The 18,119-nt window shown below is 42.8% G+C and overlaps 1 protein-coding gene across 4 annotated transcripts in view; it reads right to left on the bottom strand.

Moving 5' to 3' along the window:
• arfgef1 (ADP-ribosylation factor guanine nucleotide-exchange factor 1 (brefeldin A-inhibited)) overlaps positions 1-18,119 on the bottom strand; it is a 312,411-nt gene that overhangs the window by 220,123 nt on the left and 74,169 nt on the right. For 2 of the 4 annotated variants that reach the window (XM_041189760.1, XM_041189763.1), the window contains exons 3-4: positions 3,853-3,891; positions 1,930-2,086 (exon numbers count right to left, since the gene is read on the bottom strand). In XM_041189760.1, coding sequence (XP_041045694.1) covers positions 1,930-2,086; positions 3,853-3,891 — 196 coding nt within the window. The remainder of the gene's footprint in view (positions 1-1,929; positions 2,087-3,852; positions 3,892-18,119) is intronic. The other 2 variants (XM_041189762.1, XM_041189765.1) reach the window with 1 other exon arrangement.

The raw sequence follows: 18,119 nt of genomic DNA, 5'->3' as shown, positions 1-18,119 counted from the left end.
AACTCAAGTGGCAAGAAAAGTATATTTACATAAGCAGTGTAATGCAACAACATCAATCTTTATAATCTCAGCTTTTTCAACTATTGGGAAAAATATAGTTTCTAAACCTTTAAGCAAGCAAGATGAAGGTTACAGAGATTGGGAGCAGCATAGCCATGGAAGGATTCAAACATCAGGATGTAAATTTTGAACGAGAAGCATCAGAACCAAAACCCCAATGCAGGTCAGTGATGACAAGGGTGACTGGTAAGCAGGACGGAATTGGGCAGCAGAGTTTTGGGTGAACAGAAGTTTGTGGAGGATAGGAGGCCAGGTAGGAGAATAATGGAATAACTGTGTCCACTGAGGATGCTGATACCAATGGACCTAATTTGATTAAGGTTTGGGCAGCAAATGGGCTGACAGCAGAAGCAGGCAATGTTACACACTGGAAGTAGGCAGTCTTTATGGTGCAGATGGCATGGGACTGGAAGCTCTGATCAGGATCAAATAGGACATTGAGGTTCCAAAAAGATTGGTACAACCTCAGACAACAGGTCAGTAGAAGGTCACAACTGATGGTTAAGGTGTGGTGGGGCCAAGGATGATAGATTCAGAGTTCGGTTCAAAGAATTGAAAGGACAGTTTATGTACAGCGAGTTTGAAATTCTAAATAGTTACCTAAGTTGCATCCTAATTTGACAAATTAAAATGGCACTTTATGTACATATGTATATCATATATATATCTCTATCTATATAATATACATATATATTGATTTGATTTAACAACTAGCCATTGAACTAAATTCTCAGCTTCTGTTTAATACATCATGTCTGCACCAAACGTCAGAATAATCTTGAGTTGTTACTTCTATATCTTTTATCCCTTTGTCAACATATATTTCAGTGAGTCAAAAGTTACAAGACCAATACCAGTTGCCAGCATTTTCCCAAAGCACAACTTCATGTAAAACCGATCAATGCAAAGATGAGGAAATAATCCTGATTGTCGATAGTGTCTCAGCTACTGAAGTAATGATTAGTTAACAATATAACATTCCATGTTTTTAATCTCAGTGGAGGCAAGAAGTGGATCAGGTGACCTGCTGCGAATTCTGCCTGACAAGCCTGGGTGGTGGCAGGGTGGGGGAGCCAAGTTAATTTACTGGGAAGAAGGTGCAAGATGCTCACACTGGTTAACAATGGTCTGACCATGGATAGACAAGTTTTGGGCAAGGGAGCGAGTGAATCAGGCCGCTGGGAGGGGGCGAGCGGGCAGGCCGCCGGGAGGGGGTGAGGTATGTGGCAAGGGAGATAGGCAGGCAGCGAGGGAGCGCAAGGCAGGCAGCGAGAGAGGCATGCAGAAAGACGGCAACTGGCCGGGGGTGTGGGGGGCAAGGGGGAGGGACTGAGGGGGACACACAGAGGACAGACAAACAGACAGAGAGGGGGTGCTACAGACAGACATAGAGGGGAGCATGAGGGCAGGAGAGAGATTTATCTTGATGTGCAAGTCAACATTCCCTGTGATCCTTCTGATAAAGTTCAAGTTCCACTTGTAATAATTAGACAAAAACCCAAGCTGCATTAAGATGCACAATGCGAGACAAATTCATGCTAAAATTCTAAACTCTGGTTCAAAGAGATGAAGGTTTGTATTGAGGGGCAGTAATTGTTTGTTAAGTAAATATACACGAGAAGTACATTTACCAGTATTGTATACAAGCATTTTCTACTAAAAGTAGCACTTGTGGCTAGTCAGCAATTTCTAGTGGACAACACACAGAGAGCCAACTGAGCCACATTTCTTCAAATGTTTACACTCCAATATAAATTGCATTGAACAAAAACTTAATTTCAAAAGGCGTTATTTACAGCCTCATTGTCTCACAAGTTTTTAAAAAAATAATCTTATTTACATTTCAGACTCAAGTATGGTAATACAAACCTGTAAACAGTCAAGAGATGTGCTGACTATGCGGGGACATTTCGACTGGCATGCCAACTCAAAAGGCAGAAAATACTTGTCTGCTTCAATAAAGTTTGCCTTGGATTTGACTGGCGGCAAGGTCCCAGAAACAGCCTTTGCGTCTGCATGGGGAGGACTAAATGAAACACAAATATGATTCAAATTCAACATTTGTTTTTAAAAAAAGACTGTAAGGGTTATCATAATGCATTGTTTTATTAGTACCCAAAATGTTTCATTATATTTCAGCTTTCTAAAGGAAATTTTTTTTCAACAGAAGTTACTTAAAAAATTTGATAGCTTCAAAAGGTTTTACTATAGGTCTGGCTTTCCTTCCAAGCTTACTTTTTAGTAACTTCCCCTCTGCAGAAAGAAAAAAATAATTAAGTAAACTGAAAGGATGACAGCTAAGTTACAAATAGTCATTTGGTAGTACAGAACTAGAGTATTGCTGAAAAAAATGTTGATTTGTGAATTGTCCTGATGAGTGCAAGATGAAAAGCTTAAAAAAAAAAGTCTCTTTTTTCAGTAAAACTAAGTTACAATACAAAGCATATCTGTATTATTCAATGGCCACTGTGCTACCTCTTATTTTAGCTTTTATTAAAAGGGGAAATAAATAAATACTTTAATGATACCAATTAATCAAAATATCACTAGGTATTAAAAACTTGCATGCAGCATCTGACAAATTAAATCAAAGCATTAAAACACAGCAATGAAAATTATAGATATAACTACTTTTACAGTGCAATTTAATGGATTAATCTCAAAAATAATGATCAAGAAGAGAAGTGCAATTACATGCTTGATGCATTAAATGTTCATAATGTTTCTGACATAAAGCCTAGCACAGAATGGTCTATAGTCATGTCCTGAATGTGTTATATTGGTCTAAAAGTGATTCATTTTGTAGGAAGAATGAGGAGAGGAAATGTAAACTAAATGATAAAATATTGAAGAGGGTGCTGGAACAGAGAAACCTGAGGATGCATGAACATAAATCCTTGAAGTTGACAGAACAAGTTATGAAAGATGTTAGAAATGTTTACAGGATTATTGGCTTTATAAATAGAAGGTGCAACAACAGAGAGGTTATATTACAATATTGCAAAATATTGGTTAGGGCCCAGCCAAAATACTGTGGTCAACTCTGAGCGTCACAGTCTAGGTAGAATGTCAAGATCTTAGAGAGAGAGAGAGAGAGAGAGAGTGCAAAGACGACTTATTAGAAGGCATCAGGGTTGAAGTATTTCAGTTACATGGGGAGAGGAGAGAAACTGGGATTGTCTGCCTTTGAACAGAAAAATTTAAAGGAAGATTAGATAGAGGTGCTGAAAATCACGATGAACTTTCAGAGAGTAAAAATGGAGAAATTGTTTCACGTGACAGGAGAGTTGGTAATGAGAAGACACAGATTTAAGGTAAAAGAACCAGATGTAACATGAAGGGACAGAAAATTACACAGCAAATTATGATCTGGAATGCATCGCATTGAAGGGTAGTGGAAGCTGATTCAACTTAGGCCTGGATTTCACAGCTGTAATGACACCAAAATCATCAGCTTCCGCTATAATTACTTGTGAATAGTTACACACACAAATCCAGCAGTTGATGTCATTGTCACAGGGCACACTGCTAAAGTCCTCACAGATGGAAACTAATTAAATACCATTGAATTTACGCTATTCTGCCCACTGTAAAAACCCTTTAAATTTTTACATCTTGTTGAATGAGGTGTCACTGAATTTTTAATGGTATATCAAGTCATAATCATGACTAAACAACCTTTCTGGCTCCAAAAAGCTATTTGTGCAATGTCAACTTTTACCACTCCATGATAAAAAAAATCCATTTTTAAAATAAAAAACAAACTTGAAAATAAAAATAGTTCACCTCTACCTTAATCCCATGTGTATGTCCCAATCTTTATTTTCCTTTCTGTAAAATTATAAAAAGTGAATGATAAATTTTGCTTGTTACTTCTTGCTTTGCTGTCTGTGAGAATTCTTCAATATGATTGAGTGCTTAGCCTGCTTGATAGCAACATTGTTACTGGATGTCAGAGATCTTCAGTAGCTGGTGCCAGAATGAAAGGATAAATCCATTCTACAGAGATCATTCGATCCTTGTGGGCAGCTTTCCTCAAAGTCAACAACGACTGCTGCCACAAAAACAAAAAATGCTGGAAAAACTCAGCAGGCCTGACAGCATCTGTGGAGAGAAAGAGAGTTAACGTTTCAAGTCCGTACGACTCTTCTTCAGAACTAAAGACAAGTAAAAATATGGTGAAATATATACTGTTTAAGGGGGGAGGGACAGGTGAAGCTGGATAGAAGGCCAGTGATAGGTGGAGACAAAGGAGAGATTGCAAAAGGTGTCATAAACAAAAAGTCGAAGGGGTGTTGATGGTGGTGATGCTGGCTAAAGGAGGTGCTAATGGTGACATGAAGAGTAAAAAGCAGAATAAGTGACAGATGGCCCTATTGGGGGGGGGGGGTGAAATCAAAATAGGGTAAAAGGTGGGGATAAAACAATGAATACAAATTGGAAATAAATACAAATAATAATAGGTGGGAAAAATATATATATAAAAGTTTTAAAATAAACATTTGAAAAAAGGGGATCAAAAAGGGGTGAGGATGGAGGAGAGAGTTCATGGTCCGAAGTAGTTGAACTCAATGTTAAGTCCGGAAGGCTGTAAAGTGCTTAATTGGAATATGAGGTGCTGTCCCTGCAGTTTGCGTTGAGCATCACTGGAACATTGCAGCAAGCCATGGACGGACATGTGGGCATGAGAGCAGGGCGGTGTGTTGAAAAGGCAAGCAACAGGAACGTCTGGGTGATGCCTGCAGACAGACTGAAGGTGTTCCGCAAAGCGGTCACCCAGTCTGCATTTGGTCTCTTCAATGTAGAGGAGACGGCATTGGGAGCAGCGAATGCAGTAGACCAAATTGAGGGAAGTGCAAGTGAAGCGCTGCTTCACTTGAAAGGAGTATTTGGACCCTTCGACGGAGAGGAGGGGGAAGAAGTAAAGTGGCAGGTGTTGCACCTTCTACAATTGCATGGCAAGGTGCCGTGGGAGGGGGTTGAGGTGTTGGGGGTGATGGAGGAGTTGGACCAGGGTGTCCCTGGGGGAATGGTCCCTAAGGAATGCCAACAGGGTGGGTGAAGGGGAGAGTGTTTGGTGGTGGCGTCATGCTGGAGTTGGCGGAAATAGCGGAGGATGATCCTTTGAATGCGGAGGCTGGTGGAGTGAAAAGAGAAGGACAGGGGGGCCCTCCCTATCATGGTTCTGGGAGGAAGAGGAGGGTGTGAGGGCAGAGGCACGGGAGATGGGTCAGACACAGTTGAAGGCCTCTCAGGCACCAGGGGGATACTTCGGTTAAGGCAGAAGGAAGACATGTCAGAAGCACTGTTTTGGAAAGTGGAATCATCGTAACAAATGTGACGGAGGCGAAGGAACTGAGAAAATGGGACGGAGTCCTTACAAGGAAGCAGGGTGTGAGGAGTTGTAGTCGAGGTAGCTGTGGGAGTCGGTAGGCTTGTAATGAATATTGGTGGACAGTCTATCACCAGAAATTGAGACAGAGATGTCAAGGAAGGGAAGTGTCAGGTGATGGACCATGTGAAAGTGATGGAGGAGTGGAAATTGAAAGCAAAATTAATAAATTTTTTCACGTCCAAACGAGAGCACGAAGCAGCACCGAAACAGTCATCGATGTACCGGAGAAAGAGTGGTGGGAGGGGGCCTGAGTAGGACTGGAACAAGGAATGTTCCACGTACCCCATAAAGAGACAGGCATAACTGGGGCCCATGCAGGTACCTATAGCCACACCTTTTACTTGGAGGAAGTGAGGCCAGTTTAAGGAGAAATTGTTCAGTGAGAAAACAAGTTCAGCCAGACGGAGGAGTGGCAGTGGATGGGGAAAGAAGCGGAGAGCCCTCAGACCATCCTGGTGGGGGATGGGGGTGTCAAGGGATTGGACGTCCATGGTGAAGAGGAGACAGTTGAGGCCAGGGAACTGAAAATTGTTTATATGATGTAGGGCATCAGAGGAATCGTGGATGTCAGTGGGAAGAGACTGGACAAGGGGAGAGAGAACGGAGACGAGATAGGAAGAAATGAGTTCCGTAGGGCAGGAACAGGCTGACACAATTGGTCTACCGGGACAGTCCTGTTTGTGGATTTTGGGGAGGAGGTAGAAGCGGGCTGTCCGAGGTTGGGAGACTGTGAAGTTGGAAGCTTTGGAGGGAAGATCTCGAGAGGAGATGAGGTCAGTGATAATCCTGGAAACAATGGCTTGATGTTCGGTGGTGGGGTCATGGTCCAGGGGGAGGTAGGAGGAAGTGTCTGCGAGTTGACGCTCAGCCTCTGCAAAGTAGACGTCAGTACGCCAGACAACAACGGCACCACCCTTGTCAGCAGGTTTGATAACAAAGTCAGGGTTGGACCTGAGAGAACGGAGCACAGCAAGTTCGGAAGGAGACAGGTTAAAGCGGGTGAGAGAAGCAGAGAAATTGAGACAGCCCATGTCACGCCGACAAGTTAGCAATGGAAAGATCAAGGACAGTTAAGAGGACAGAGGGAGGGGTCCAGGTGAAGGGAGAATACTGGAGGCAGGTGAAAGGATCTGTTGAACGGGGGGAGGACTCTTGCCCAAAGAAGTCACCACGGAGACTAAGGTGGCAGAAGAAGAGTTCAGCATTGTGCCGAGCCTGGGATTCATTGAGGTAAGGGTGTAAGGGTTTGAAATTGAATCCTTTGCTGAGTACTGAATGCTCAGCATCAGAGAGGGGGAGGTCAGGGGTAGAATACACGGCAGGGGCTAGGATTAGAAGACGGGATAGGGTCAGAGGGACAGGAGGGGGCGGAGGGTCCTGGGTGGGTGTTGGTATCAATGAGTTGTTGGAACTTGCATGCCTTCGCGCCTGAAAGAGACAAAGTTTCTCGTCGGATGAGATGAAGAATAGAATTAAACTGGGGGCAAGGACAGCTTTGAGACAGAGTGAATCGTTGGAGGGAGAGGTCGAGTGTGTTCATATGGCAGCGCATGGCGCTGAGTGCAGATCTCAGGGTGTGGCAAGAACAGCAGTCCGAGGAGTGTTGTACGCCCAGGAGATACCTGTAATTCTGGGTATGTCCGACCCATCTCCTGCGCCTCTGCCTTCACACCTTCATCTCCTTCCCAGAACCATGATAGGGTCCCCCTTGTCCTCACTTTTCACCCCACCAGCCTCTGTATTCAAAGAATCATCCTCTGCCATTTCCACCAACTCCAGCATGGTGCCACCACTAAACACATCTTCCCTTCACCACCGCCCCCCCCCCACACTGCGTTCCATAGGGGCGGTTCCTCCAGGACACCCTGGTCCATTCCTCCATCACCCCCAACACCTCAAGCCCCTCCCACTGCACCTTCCCATGCAATCGCAGAAGGTGCAATACCTGCCACTTTACTTCCCCCCACTTCCTCACCGTCCAAGGGTCCAAATACTCATTTCAGGTGAAGCAGCGCTTCACTTGCACTTCCCTCAATTTGGTCTACTGCATTCGCTGCTCCCAATGCGGTCTCCTCTACATTGAAGAGACCAAACGCAGACTGGGTGACCGCTTTGCAGAACACCTTCAGTCTGTCTGCATGAGACAGACCTTCCAGTTGCTTGCCATTTCAACACACCACCCTGCTCTCATGCCCACAAGTCTGTCCTTGGCCTGCTGTAAGCCCAACGCAACCTGCAGGGACAGCACCTCATATTCCAATTAGGCACTTTACAGCTTTCCAGACTTAACATTGAGTTCAACAACTTCAGACCATGAACTCTCTCCTACACCCTCACCCCTTTTCATTCCCTTTTTTCAATATTTATTTTTAAATTTTCATATATATATATTTTTCCCACCTATTTTTATTTAATATTTATTTACATTTTCATTGTTTTATCCCCACCTTTTTGGCCTATTTCGATCTTTTTTCCCACCACCCTCCCCTCCCCCCACCCCACCCCCCAATAGGGCCATCTGTCACTTGCTCATTCTGCTTTCTACTCCTAATGTCACTATTAGCACCTCATTTAGCCAGTATCACCACCAGCAACACCCCTTCAACCTTTTGTTTATGACATCTTTTGCAACCTCTCCTTTGCCTTCACCAATCACTGGCCTTCTATCCAGCTTCACCTGTCCCACCCACCCTTAAACAGTATATATTTCACCATATTTTTACTTCTCTTTGGTTCTGAAGAAGAGACATACTCGAAACGTTAACTCTGTCTTTCTCTCCACAGATGCTGTCAGGTCTGCTGAGTTTTTCCAGCACTTTTTGTTTTTGTTTCAGATTTCCAGCATCTGCAGTATTTTGCCTTTAGTGACTGCTGCCAGGTAGCTACAGACCATAAAATCTGGGCAAATTTCTTTCAAAAGGAAATTGGATAAATATTTGAAGGGAAAACAAATTGCAGTGCTATGGGGAAAGCTCTTTCAAAGTGTTGGCACAGGCAAGATGGGCCTCCTTCTGGGCTCAATCATTCTATGCTAAAAAGGTTACTAAAATTGTGATGCATTTTGTATTCGTTTAGGTCAGCCTACGTTTCAAGTCAGAGTATCTAACTAAGATGCTTCAGCTGGGTAAATTTCAGTAATGTCTTTTAGTGTACCACCATTTTAAGTGCAACAACAGCAAGTTTGTCTTTCTCGATCACAGTAAGAAGATTTAATTGGGCACAGCCTGCGACTCACTGATCAAATTTCACCTAGAACAGTGACGCATCAAACTTTGTCTGGAACTGAGGAGTTTTATCTGCACGCTATGCATTTTTCAAACAAAGAAACTACTTTTATGCGTAGGTTATTTGCTACCCTCTTTACTGTTCTCTACATCATATAACATCCTCAGTAGAAAGAGCAGATGGGCAGCTGGTTCTAGGTTGTTCTCAATAGCAATTACTCATACAATTATATTGTTCTCACTTCAATTTCAAAAACCTGGCATTCGTTCACCAGCGCCTGCTAGTAAGTCAGTTTTCAAAAACCTACTGACAGACTTATAGATCAAGGTAAAATCATGCTGCCGTCAGGCTGTGTAAACAAGTTTAACTGTGCAAATTTTGGAGGATGGTTCAATGACATTGTTTGCCAAACTCCAAATAATATTAATTTAAAAATAGCTTTTGAAATCAGCTACTTAAAAGGTACAGGCTTGCTTTCCCCACTTCTAATGGGGAATTCCCAAAATTTTGCTGACCATTACTGTAACAAACTGCATTTACTTAGTCTCTTTAACATAGAAAAGTATCCATCTCTTCGGAGGCATAATGGTCAAAAGGTAAGAATTGAGGGGTAAATTCAAGCATGGTCAAAAAGCTTGGTTCTAAGAACAGTCTTACAAGAGTCAAGGGAGCTGGAGGAGCAATGGGATAAATGGAGGAAATTCCAGAGCATGGGAACCAGGAAAACAAAGGCATAGGGAATAGGGTATGCACAAGAGGCTAGAATGGACAAATCAAATTGGCAAAAGTAGTTTGAATTGTTCATAGGAAGTATTTGAGACAGTTTCCTAGCATATGATATGAGCCAAAAAGGGTGAGACACCATTTTACATCTGTCTTATGTCAATGCAACAGGGTTAGTTAGTAATCTCATAGTAATGGGTCATCTGGGGAATTGCAATTGCAATACAATGAATATCACCTTGAGTGACATGCGCAAGTTCAAAACTAGAGTATTAAACTTAAGTAAAGCTAATTTCATAAGAATGAAGGGACAAGTTGACTATGATGGATTGGGAAACTAAAAAGGACAGTACATAAGCAACGGTGAACATTTTTTAAAAGTCATAATTCTCTGCAAATATACATTCCATTGAGAAATAAAGGACCAAATCTTCCAGTTTCTGGATTGTCAGAGACGAGACATATGACAGAAGATGTGTGACCCTGCGAAGTCCTGACGCACAGACTTGCGTGGGAATTGGCCGAGAAGTTTAAACTTCCGAAGGACAATTCCCCATTGCCTAGAATCTGTGCAAATGTCTCTGATTCTGACCTAGCTTGACAGTTACCCAGGAAATGGGTAACTCTACAACAGGCCCCCGCAATCCCCTCTCTGACCACCCGGCTACCCCCTCGACCAGACCGACTACCTCACCGACCACCCAACTACCCCCAACCACCCTGGACCAGAACCAACTACCCCTCTCCGCACCCCCGACTACACCACTCCCTACCAATCAGACTGATCTACCCCCACCCCCCATCACCACCAACCAGACCAGTCTACCACCCCACCGCCAGACCCCTATGTCACCCCCAACCAGACCTGGCTACCAGACTACGTCAACCGCACCCCCCCCCCCCAACCCAATATGACTATCTCCCCCAAACCCACCACCGACCACATATCCCTCCCAATCAGACCCAACTAGGCCCGACTGCCACTCCTCACCACCACCTCACCCTGACCACCTAACCACCCTGCACCGACTAGACAATCCACCTATTCATTCACTCATTCATTAAAAAATTGAATCTCTTAATACTAACCAGAATATGGCAGCTACTGTCATTAAAAGAGAGCATGTCCTTGTTCCCCGGACTCTATTATGATCTGATGGAGTTAGAGGGGAGATGCTGCGCTATGCATTTCTTCTTCAGTTGGGATCAGAAAGTTTTGAAAGAAATATGCAGTAGTGTCACGTCAGGAAAACCTTTGCAGGTAGTAAAAAATGTGTGCAGCTTTGCTGCTAACTGGAAGACTCAGGCCAAAAATGCCATGGGAAAAGTGATCCATTTGTGGCTAACTAAATAAGTTAATGATGGCATTAGGTTAAAAGATGAGGCTTATATTATTGCCAAGAAGATTTGAGACAAACTCCATAATTTGCAAAAATCTGTATTTGAGAGATATCCCTTTCAATCCAAAGTGAAGCAAGAGGGGAAAGGGGTGCAATTGGGATTCCTGGCTATGAGATCATTAGACTTCTGAGAAGTTACTCTGGCTGACGTTGCTATGGGATGAAATCTAAAAAAAAAACCAAAGAAAAACTAGTTGGGGATTCCAGTTGCAGGTTGTCTCTATCAGCAGTACACACAAAACTTGTGTGAGGAGAACCTATGAAAAATCCATTTTCTGTTCGGCACTAAAATGAAAAATAGAACTCCACAAGCTCTTGGGGAAGCAGTGTATGATAAGCTTAAACGTATTGAATTCTAAAAGCAGTGTGAATAGCTCAGGCATGCTAAAGAGTTAAATGTTTGCATCAGAGAACAAGACCCTGACCAGGTGTTGCTGGTTGCTTGGTTGGTTGAAAAGCAAAGCTATGCCATCAGGAATGGTGTAACCAGATTAAGATTGTAGATATGCACTTTGTCAGTGTTAGCCATGTCTGGGGACCTTGGATAAAATACAGATACCACTTAAATCGATTTGAGGGCCAAATCCATTGAGTGGGAAAAGCGAGAGATTCTACATACTGGAGGCTGTGTTGGAAAGACAATGAGATTGCATGTGGTGCCACATTTGTGAGGGAAGTGATGCAAGTGCTTGTAATTATGTGAGGCATATCTTTGCTATATCAACTATTTAAAGTGAAGTCCATCTTTGAGTGAAACAAAATTTAGCATGCATTAACAAGACAAGCGTTCTGTTGATTTTGGGTTTGACTGTGACAGTAAAAGTTTTCAAAAGTGAAATGTTATCCATAGATTCCTTTTATTGAAATTGTTTGCAAATTGCTTTCTACTCAGGTTAATGGTCTCTATGGGGATCGTAGCAAAGTAGTAAGCTTGAGAATTGGGAATGTTTTAGAAACCAACAAAGGGTGACTGAAAAAATGATAAAGAGGGAGAAAATAGAGTACAAGAGTAAACTAGCATGAAGAAATACATTGTAAGTAAAAAGGAAGGCAGTAGTGACCGTAAATTCAAGTCCTTTAAAGGCTGAGGGAGGAGAAATTATAATGGGGAATAAGGAAATGGTAGACAAATGGTAGAGGTGAAAGAAATATTTTGTGTTTGTTTTCACAGTAGAAGACACAAAACACGCCCAAAAAATAAAAGGGTACCAAGGATCTAATAAGAGTTAGGAACGTAAAGTAATTAATGTTAGCAAAGAAAAGGTTTTAGAGAAATTAATGGAACTAAATGCAGAGAAATACCCTGGCCTGATGGCTTAGGCCTAGGGTTCTAAAAGAGGTGGCTGCAGAGAATGTGAATGCACTGGTGATGCTCTTGCAAATTTACGAGATACTAACAAAACTATTCAAGAAATGAGGGAGAGAGAAAATATGGAATTGCAGACCAGTTGGCCTGACATCTGCCTAAGAAAATCTGAAATCCATTATTAAGGAAGTTGTAACAGGGCACTTAGAAGATCATAACATGATTAGGCAGAGTTAACATAATCTTAAGAATTGGAAATGTTAGACAAATTTGTGAAGAGTTTTTGAGGATGTAACTGGCAGGGTAGATGTAGCATACTTGAATTTTCAAAAGGCATTTGATGAAGTGCCACATGAAAGGCTTTGCACAAAGTTAGGGCTCATGGGGTTAGAAATAATATATCAGCATGGATAAAGAATTGGTTAAAGAACAGAAAACAGAGTTGGAATAAATGGAATAAAAACAGGAAATGCTGAAAATAATCAACAGGTCTGGCAGCATCTGTGGAAAGAGAAACAGAACTAATATTTCAAGTTTTCTTGAGGACTGGGAAAAGCTAGAAATGTGATAGCTTTTAAGTAGGTGAAGTTGGATAGGGGTTGCCCAAGCTGTACGTCAAATTGCATTACTGTGTCAGCTATGCCATCCACAGGAAAGTGGTAAGATATCTTTCATGAGACACCAGAAAGGACCAAACTCCACCTCCACGTTTCAGGCCAGGCACCAATATCCCACGTGGACCTCCTCAGAAACCTATGTAAACATGAGTGAATCCCATAATTTGGTTTGAAGTAATAAAAATGTTGGACCATAAAAAAAAAACACCACAAAGGCAAGGTCTGTGATAAGGCGGAAGACAGATGAAATTAAATGACAAAAGACTTGCCCCTCACACCTTTCTAGTTTCCTTTGTTTAGATTTAAAAACTAGTTTTAGATTGAACTACATCACTTTCAAAAGTAATGTAAAATTTCCTATTATGGTCACCCTTCCCGAAAGGCTCCTTTACAACACGACTATTAATTAGTCCTTTCTCATTGCACAATACTAGGTCTAAAATAGTCATTCCTTAATTGGTCCCTCAACAAACTGTTCTAGAAAACCATCTTGCATATTTTCCAGGAATTCATCCTCCACAGTATGAGTGTTAATTTGGTTTACCCAGTCTGTATGTAGATTGAAGACCCCCTGATTACTGTATTACTCAGATTACATGTGCCTCTAACTTCCTGATTTACACCATGCCCAACATTACCACTACTGCTTGGTGGCCTATAAATATCTCTCACCAATGTCTCTAATGTATTGATCTCATCCTTTATTAAAGTGCTACCCCATCTCCTTTTCCTTTTTGTCTATCCTTCCTAAATGTCAAATACCCTTGAGTATTCAGTTCCCAGCTATGGTCACCCTGCAGCCAGATCTTGTAATGACATTTAGACCATAATGGCATTTAGATCATACCCATTTACTTCTATTTTTGCCATCAATTCATCTACCTTATTGTGAATGCTACATGCATTCAAATAGAGTGCATTTAATTCACTTTAACATTTTTCTGTATTTTAACCCTAATTTGATGCTAGCTTTTGTTTCCATTCCCTTCCAATTTTGCCTGCTACTTTTCTTCAACATGGAGGAGCACTGATTATCAGCTGAGGGAGGGCGGTACACGATAATCAGCAGGAGATTTCCTTGCCCGTGTTTGACCTGATGCCATGGAGTCCAGAGTCAATGTTGAGGGCTCCCAGGGCAACTCCCTCCCTATACCATTGAGCCGCCACCTCTGCTGGGTCTGTCCTGCCAGTGGGGCAGGACATACCCAGAGATGGTGATGGTGGTGTCTGGGACATTATCTGTAAGATATGATTCTGTGAGGATGACTATGTCAGGCTGTTGCTTGACTAGTCTGTGAGACAGCTCTCCAATTTTGGCACAAGATGTCAGTAAGGAGGACTTCGCAGGGTCGATAGGACTGAGATTGTCCTTGCCGTTTCCGGTGTCTGGGTCAATGCTGGGTGGTCCGTGTGGCCAACGAATGAGTTTTGTTCTTTTTTTGTGACTTTGTAGCGGTTTTATACAATTGCATGGCTTGCTAGACCATTTCAGAGAGCATTTAAAGAATCAACCACATTGCTGGAGTCACATGCCAGACCACAAAAGGGTACTAGATTTCCTTCTCTAAAGGGCATTACTGAACCAGATGGTTCAATCGACAATGATTACATGGTCATGATTAGACTTTTATGTCCAGATTTTTATTGAAATCAAATTCTACCATCTGCCTGGCGGGTTTCAAACCGAGGTCTCTGGTTACTAAAACAAAAACAGAATTACCTGGAAAAACTCAGCAGGTCTGGCAGCATCGGCGGAGAAGAAAAGAGTTGACGTTTCGAGTCCTCATGACCCTTCGACAGAAGGTAGTTCTGTCGAAGGGTCATGAGGACTCGAAACGTCAACTCTTTTCTTCTCCGCCGATGCTGCCAGACCTGTTGAGTTTTTCCAGGTAATTCTGTTTTTGTTCTCTGGTTACTAGTCTAGCGACAATACCACTATGCCATTGCCTCCATAAGGTCCATTGCATAGTCTAAGGCATGATAAGTAGCACAAAGTCCTGTGTTTTTGCACTAACATCACAAAGTGGAATTTAGAAGGAAACAATGATGAACATGTTATTTCCAGTCTAAACTTCCTGCTTTGTGTCAACCATCCAGCCAGGCATTAAGTTTCTTTGTTGACATCGCTACTGGAAGGAAGGACAAATTCATGGATAATTTATGATGCATGAATAAAGTGTCCATAAAGTATCAAACTACTCAAGGTTATAGGGCTAGCCAAAATAAAGCAGAACGCTTCGAGTAAAAACATTTCATTTTGGCACAATTCCACTGAAGATGAATCGATTGTGGCTGGAGGAACAGATTGGAAAATATTCCTGAAGTTCAAGGATCTACTCCAGGGCCTAGATCACTGGCGAATATACATAAAATTTATAAATAGTTGTATGTACGATAGTCTACTAATACATCCACTTCTGTAAATCTTTTAAAATGCCAACTATATACCTTTTCATGGTTTTTTTGTCATCAGGTCTATTGCTGTTTTTCACTGTGCAAGTTATCATTTTGGACAAAACCGAAAATATATCGAACAGCGAGGGGTTCACTCACAAAGAAAAGTTGTCTCTACCCGTGGATAAATACAGAGGAGATGTTGATAATATATATAATATAATAAATACAGGTGCAGAGGAGATTCACCAGGATGTTGCCTAGGCTGGAGCGTTTCAGCTATGAAGAGAGATTGGATAGACTGGGGTTGTTTTCCTTGGAACAGAGAAGGCTGAGGGGGGACCAGATTGAGGCATACGAAATTATGAGGGGCATAGACAGGGCAGATAGGAAAAAAACGTTTCCCTTTAGTGGAGGGGTCAATAACCAGGGGGCATAGATTTAGCGTAAGGGGCAGGAGGTTTAGAGGGGATTTGAGTAAAATATTTTTTCACCCAGAGGGTGGGGGGTATCTGGAACTCTGTCTGGAAGGGTGGTGGAGGCAGGCACCCTCACAACATTGAAGATGTATTTCGATGAACATTTGAAACACCATAGCATCCAGGGCTATGGGCCAAGTGCTGGAAAATGGAATTAGAGTAGATAGGGGCTTGATGACTGGAGTGGACACAATGGTCCGAAGGGCCTCTTTCTGTGCTGTAAAGTCTATGACACCATGACATTATTAGTTTTGTTTCTCCCCTTTTTGAAATCCCTCTCGGGCCTCCCCCACCCCCGGCCAATCACCCCAGTGCCCCAACAAATCTCCCAGTGAGGATATTGGTCCCGGTCCTGCTCCACTGGTCCCAGTACCTCAGAAATCTAAAGATTTCCTTCCTGCCCCACCTCTCCTACCATGCATTCAATTGCTCTATCCTCCTATTTCTGTATACACTAGGACATGACACTGGGAATAATTTGAGATGACTGCTTTTGAAGTCCTACTTTTTAATTTCTTTCCTAGCTCTCTAATATCTGCTTTCAGGACCTCATTCCTCTTTCTATCTATATCATTGGCAGAAATATGGACCACAACCTGTGCATCCTCCCTATAACAATGTCCTTCAGCCACTCAGTGACATCTTTAACCCTGGAAAGAGGGAGACATAACATCCTAGAGCACTGCAGAAACATCTATCTGTATGCCTAACTATTGAATCTTCTCACACTATTGCTCTTCCACTCTTCTTCCTCCCCTCCTGTGCAGCTGAGCCACTGATGGTGCTACAGGCTTGGATCAGGCTGCACACCTTTGAGGAACCAATACCCTTCATCCATATCCAAAATGGAAGAACTGTTTAGTGAGCGAGATGGACTCAGGGGACTCCTGCACTACCTGTCTGGCCCTCTTAGACTTTCTGGCTGTTCCACCCATTCCCTCTCTGCCTGTATTCTCTTAGCCTGCAGTGCAATCATCTCCCTAAATGTGCTATTCACATAGTTTCCAGCATCACGGATGTGCCACAGTGACTCCAGCCATTGCTTGAGTTCCAAAACCCAAAGCTCAAGTTTCTGCAGCTGGTGACATTTCCTGCACCCGTAGTTGTCCAGGCCACAGGAAGCATCCACTACTTCCCTCATGTTACAGGATGGGCATTTCACATACCCGAACTGCTCTGCCATGCCTTAACTTTACAAACTATTTATTAGAAACTGGAGGTGAGAAACCTAGACCCTAATGCTCCTAATAAACTTTACTACTGCTCATAAACCTTACAATTACTACTAAATTACCGTGTTTTGAAAGATAAATTAGCAAAATACTCACTACCAATTAATCGTCTGATTCCCTGTAATGTCTCACTTTGAATTTTCCTCACAACACAGCTGATCCACATGCTGAGCCCCATAGCTCTTTTAAACGGTTCCACTGCTCACCATGCTCTTTTAAACTCAAAGTTACCTCCTCCCCCACTGCACCAAAATCCCTCATTCACCAAATTCCCAAGTGCTCACTTTGTGACTAGCTAAATTCAGTAACTAGCGCTGTATTCATGTTTGCTTAATTCAGTCTGGGATTAGAGTCATTTCAGGGATGACAGTCTTAAATTATTGAACTCAATGTTGAGTCCAGAAATCTGTAAAGTGCCATGCAAATGGCAGCAGAGCTTTGGTGAAACCACATCTGGAGTACTATGTACAGTTCTGGTCTAGGTACCTAAAAAAGATATGCGTGCCTTAGAAGGGGTGAAACAAAAGCTCACTAGATTGATTCCTAGGATGAGCAGGTTGTCCTATGAGGAGAAGCAGAGGAGAATGGGCCCATAGTTTCTGGAGGTTAGAAGAACGAAAGGTGATCTCCTTGAAAATGTATAAGATTTAAGAAGGCTTGATGGGATAGATGCTCAGAGGCAGCTTCCTCTGACTGGAGAATCAAAAATTGGGGGCCATAGTCTCAGGATAAGGGGTTGACCATTTAGATCTGAGATGGGGAAAAATGTAGTTTCCCAACCTCGGACAGCCCACTTCTACCTCCTCCCCAAACTCCACAAACAGGACTGTCCCGGTAGACCAATCATGTCAGCCTGTTCCTGCCCCACAGAACTAATTTCTTCCTATCTTCACTCCATTCTCTTTCCCCTTGTCCAGATTCTACCCACCTACATCTGCAATTCCTCTGATGCCCTCCATCATATCAACAATTTCCAGTTCCCTGGCCCTAACCAATACCTCTCCACCATGGATGTCTAATCCCTCTGCACCTCCATCCCTCATCAGGATGGTCTGAGGGCTCTCCGCTTCTTCCTTGAACAGGGGCCCAAACAATCCCCATCCACCACCACTTTCCTCCGTCTGGCTGAACTTGTTCTCCAATGAACAATTTCTCCTTAAACTTGTCTTACTTCCTCCAAATAAAAGGTGTGGCTATAGGTACCTGCATGGGCCGCAGTGCCTGTCTCTTTATGGGGTATGTGGAACGCTCCTTGTTACAATACTACTCAGGCCCCCTCTCACAACTC

Source organism: Carcharodon carcharias, chromosome 6, assembly GCF_017639515.1.
Source record: "Carcharodon carcharias isolate sCarCar2 chromosome 6, sCarCar2.pri, whole genome shotgun sequence".
NCBI classification, from domain to species: Eukaryota; Metazoa; Chordata; class Chondrichthyes; order Lamniformes; family Lamnidae; genus Carcharodon; species Carcharodon carcharias.
Note: the sequence above shows the minus strand (reverse complement) of the source record. Positions and strands in the feature narration are given on the sequence as shown.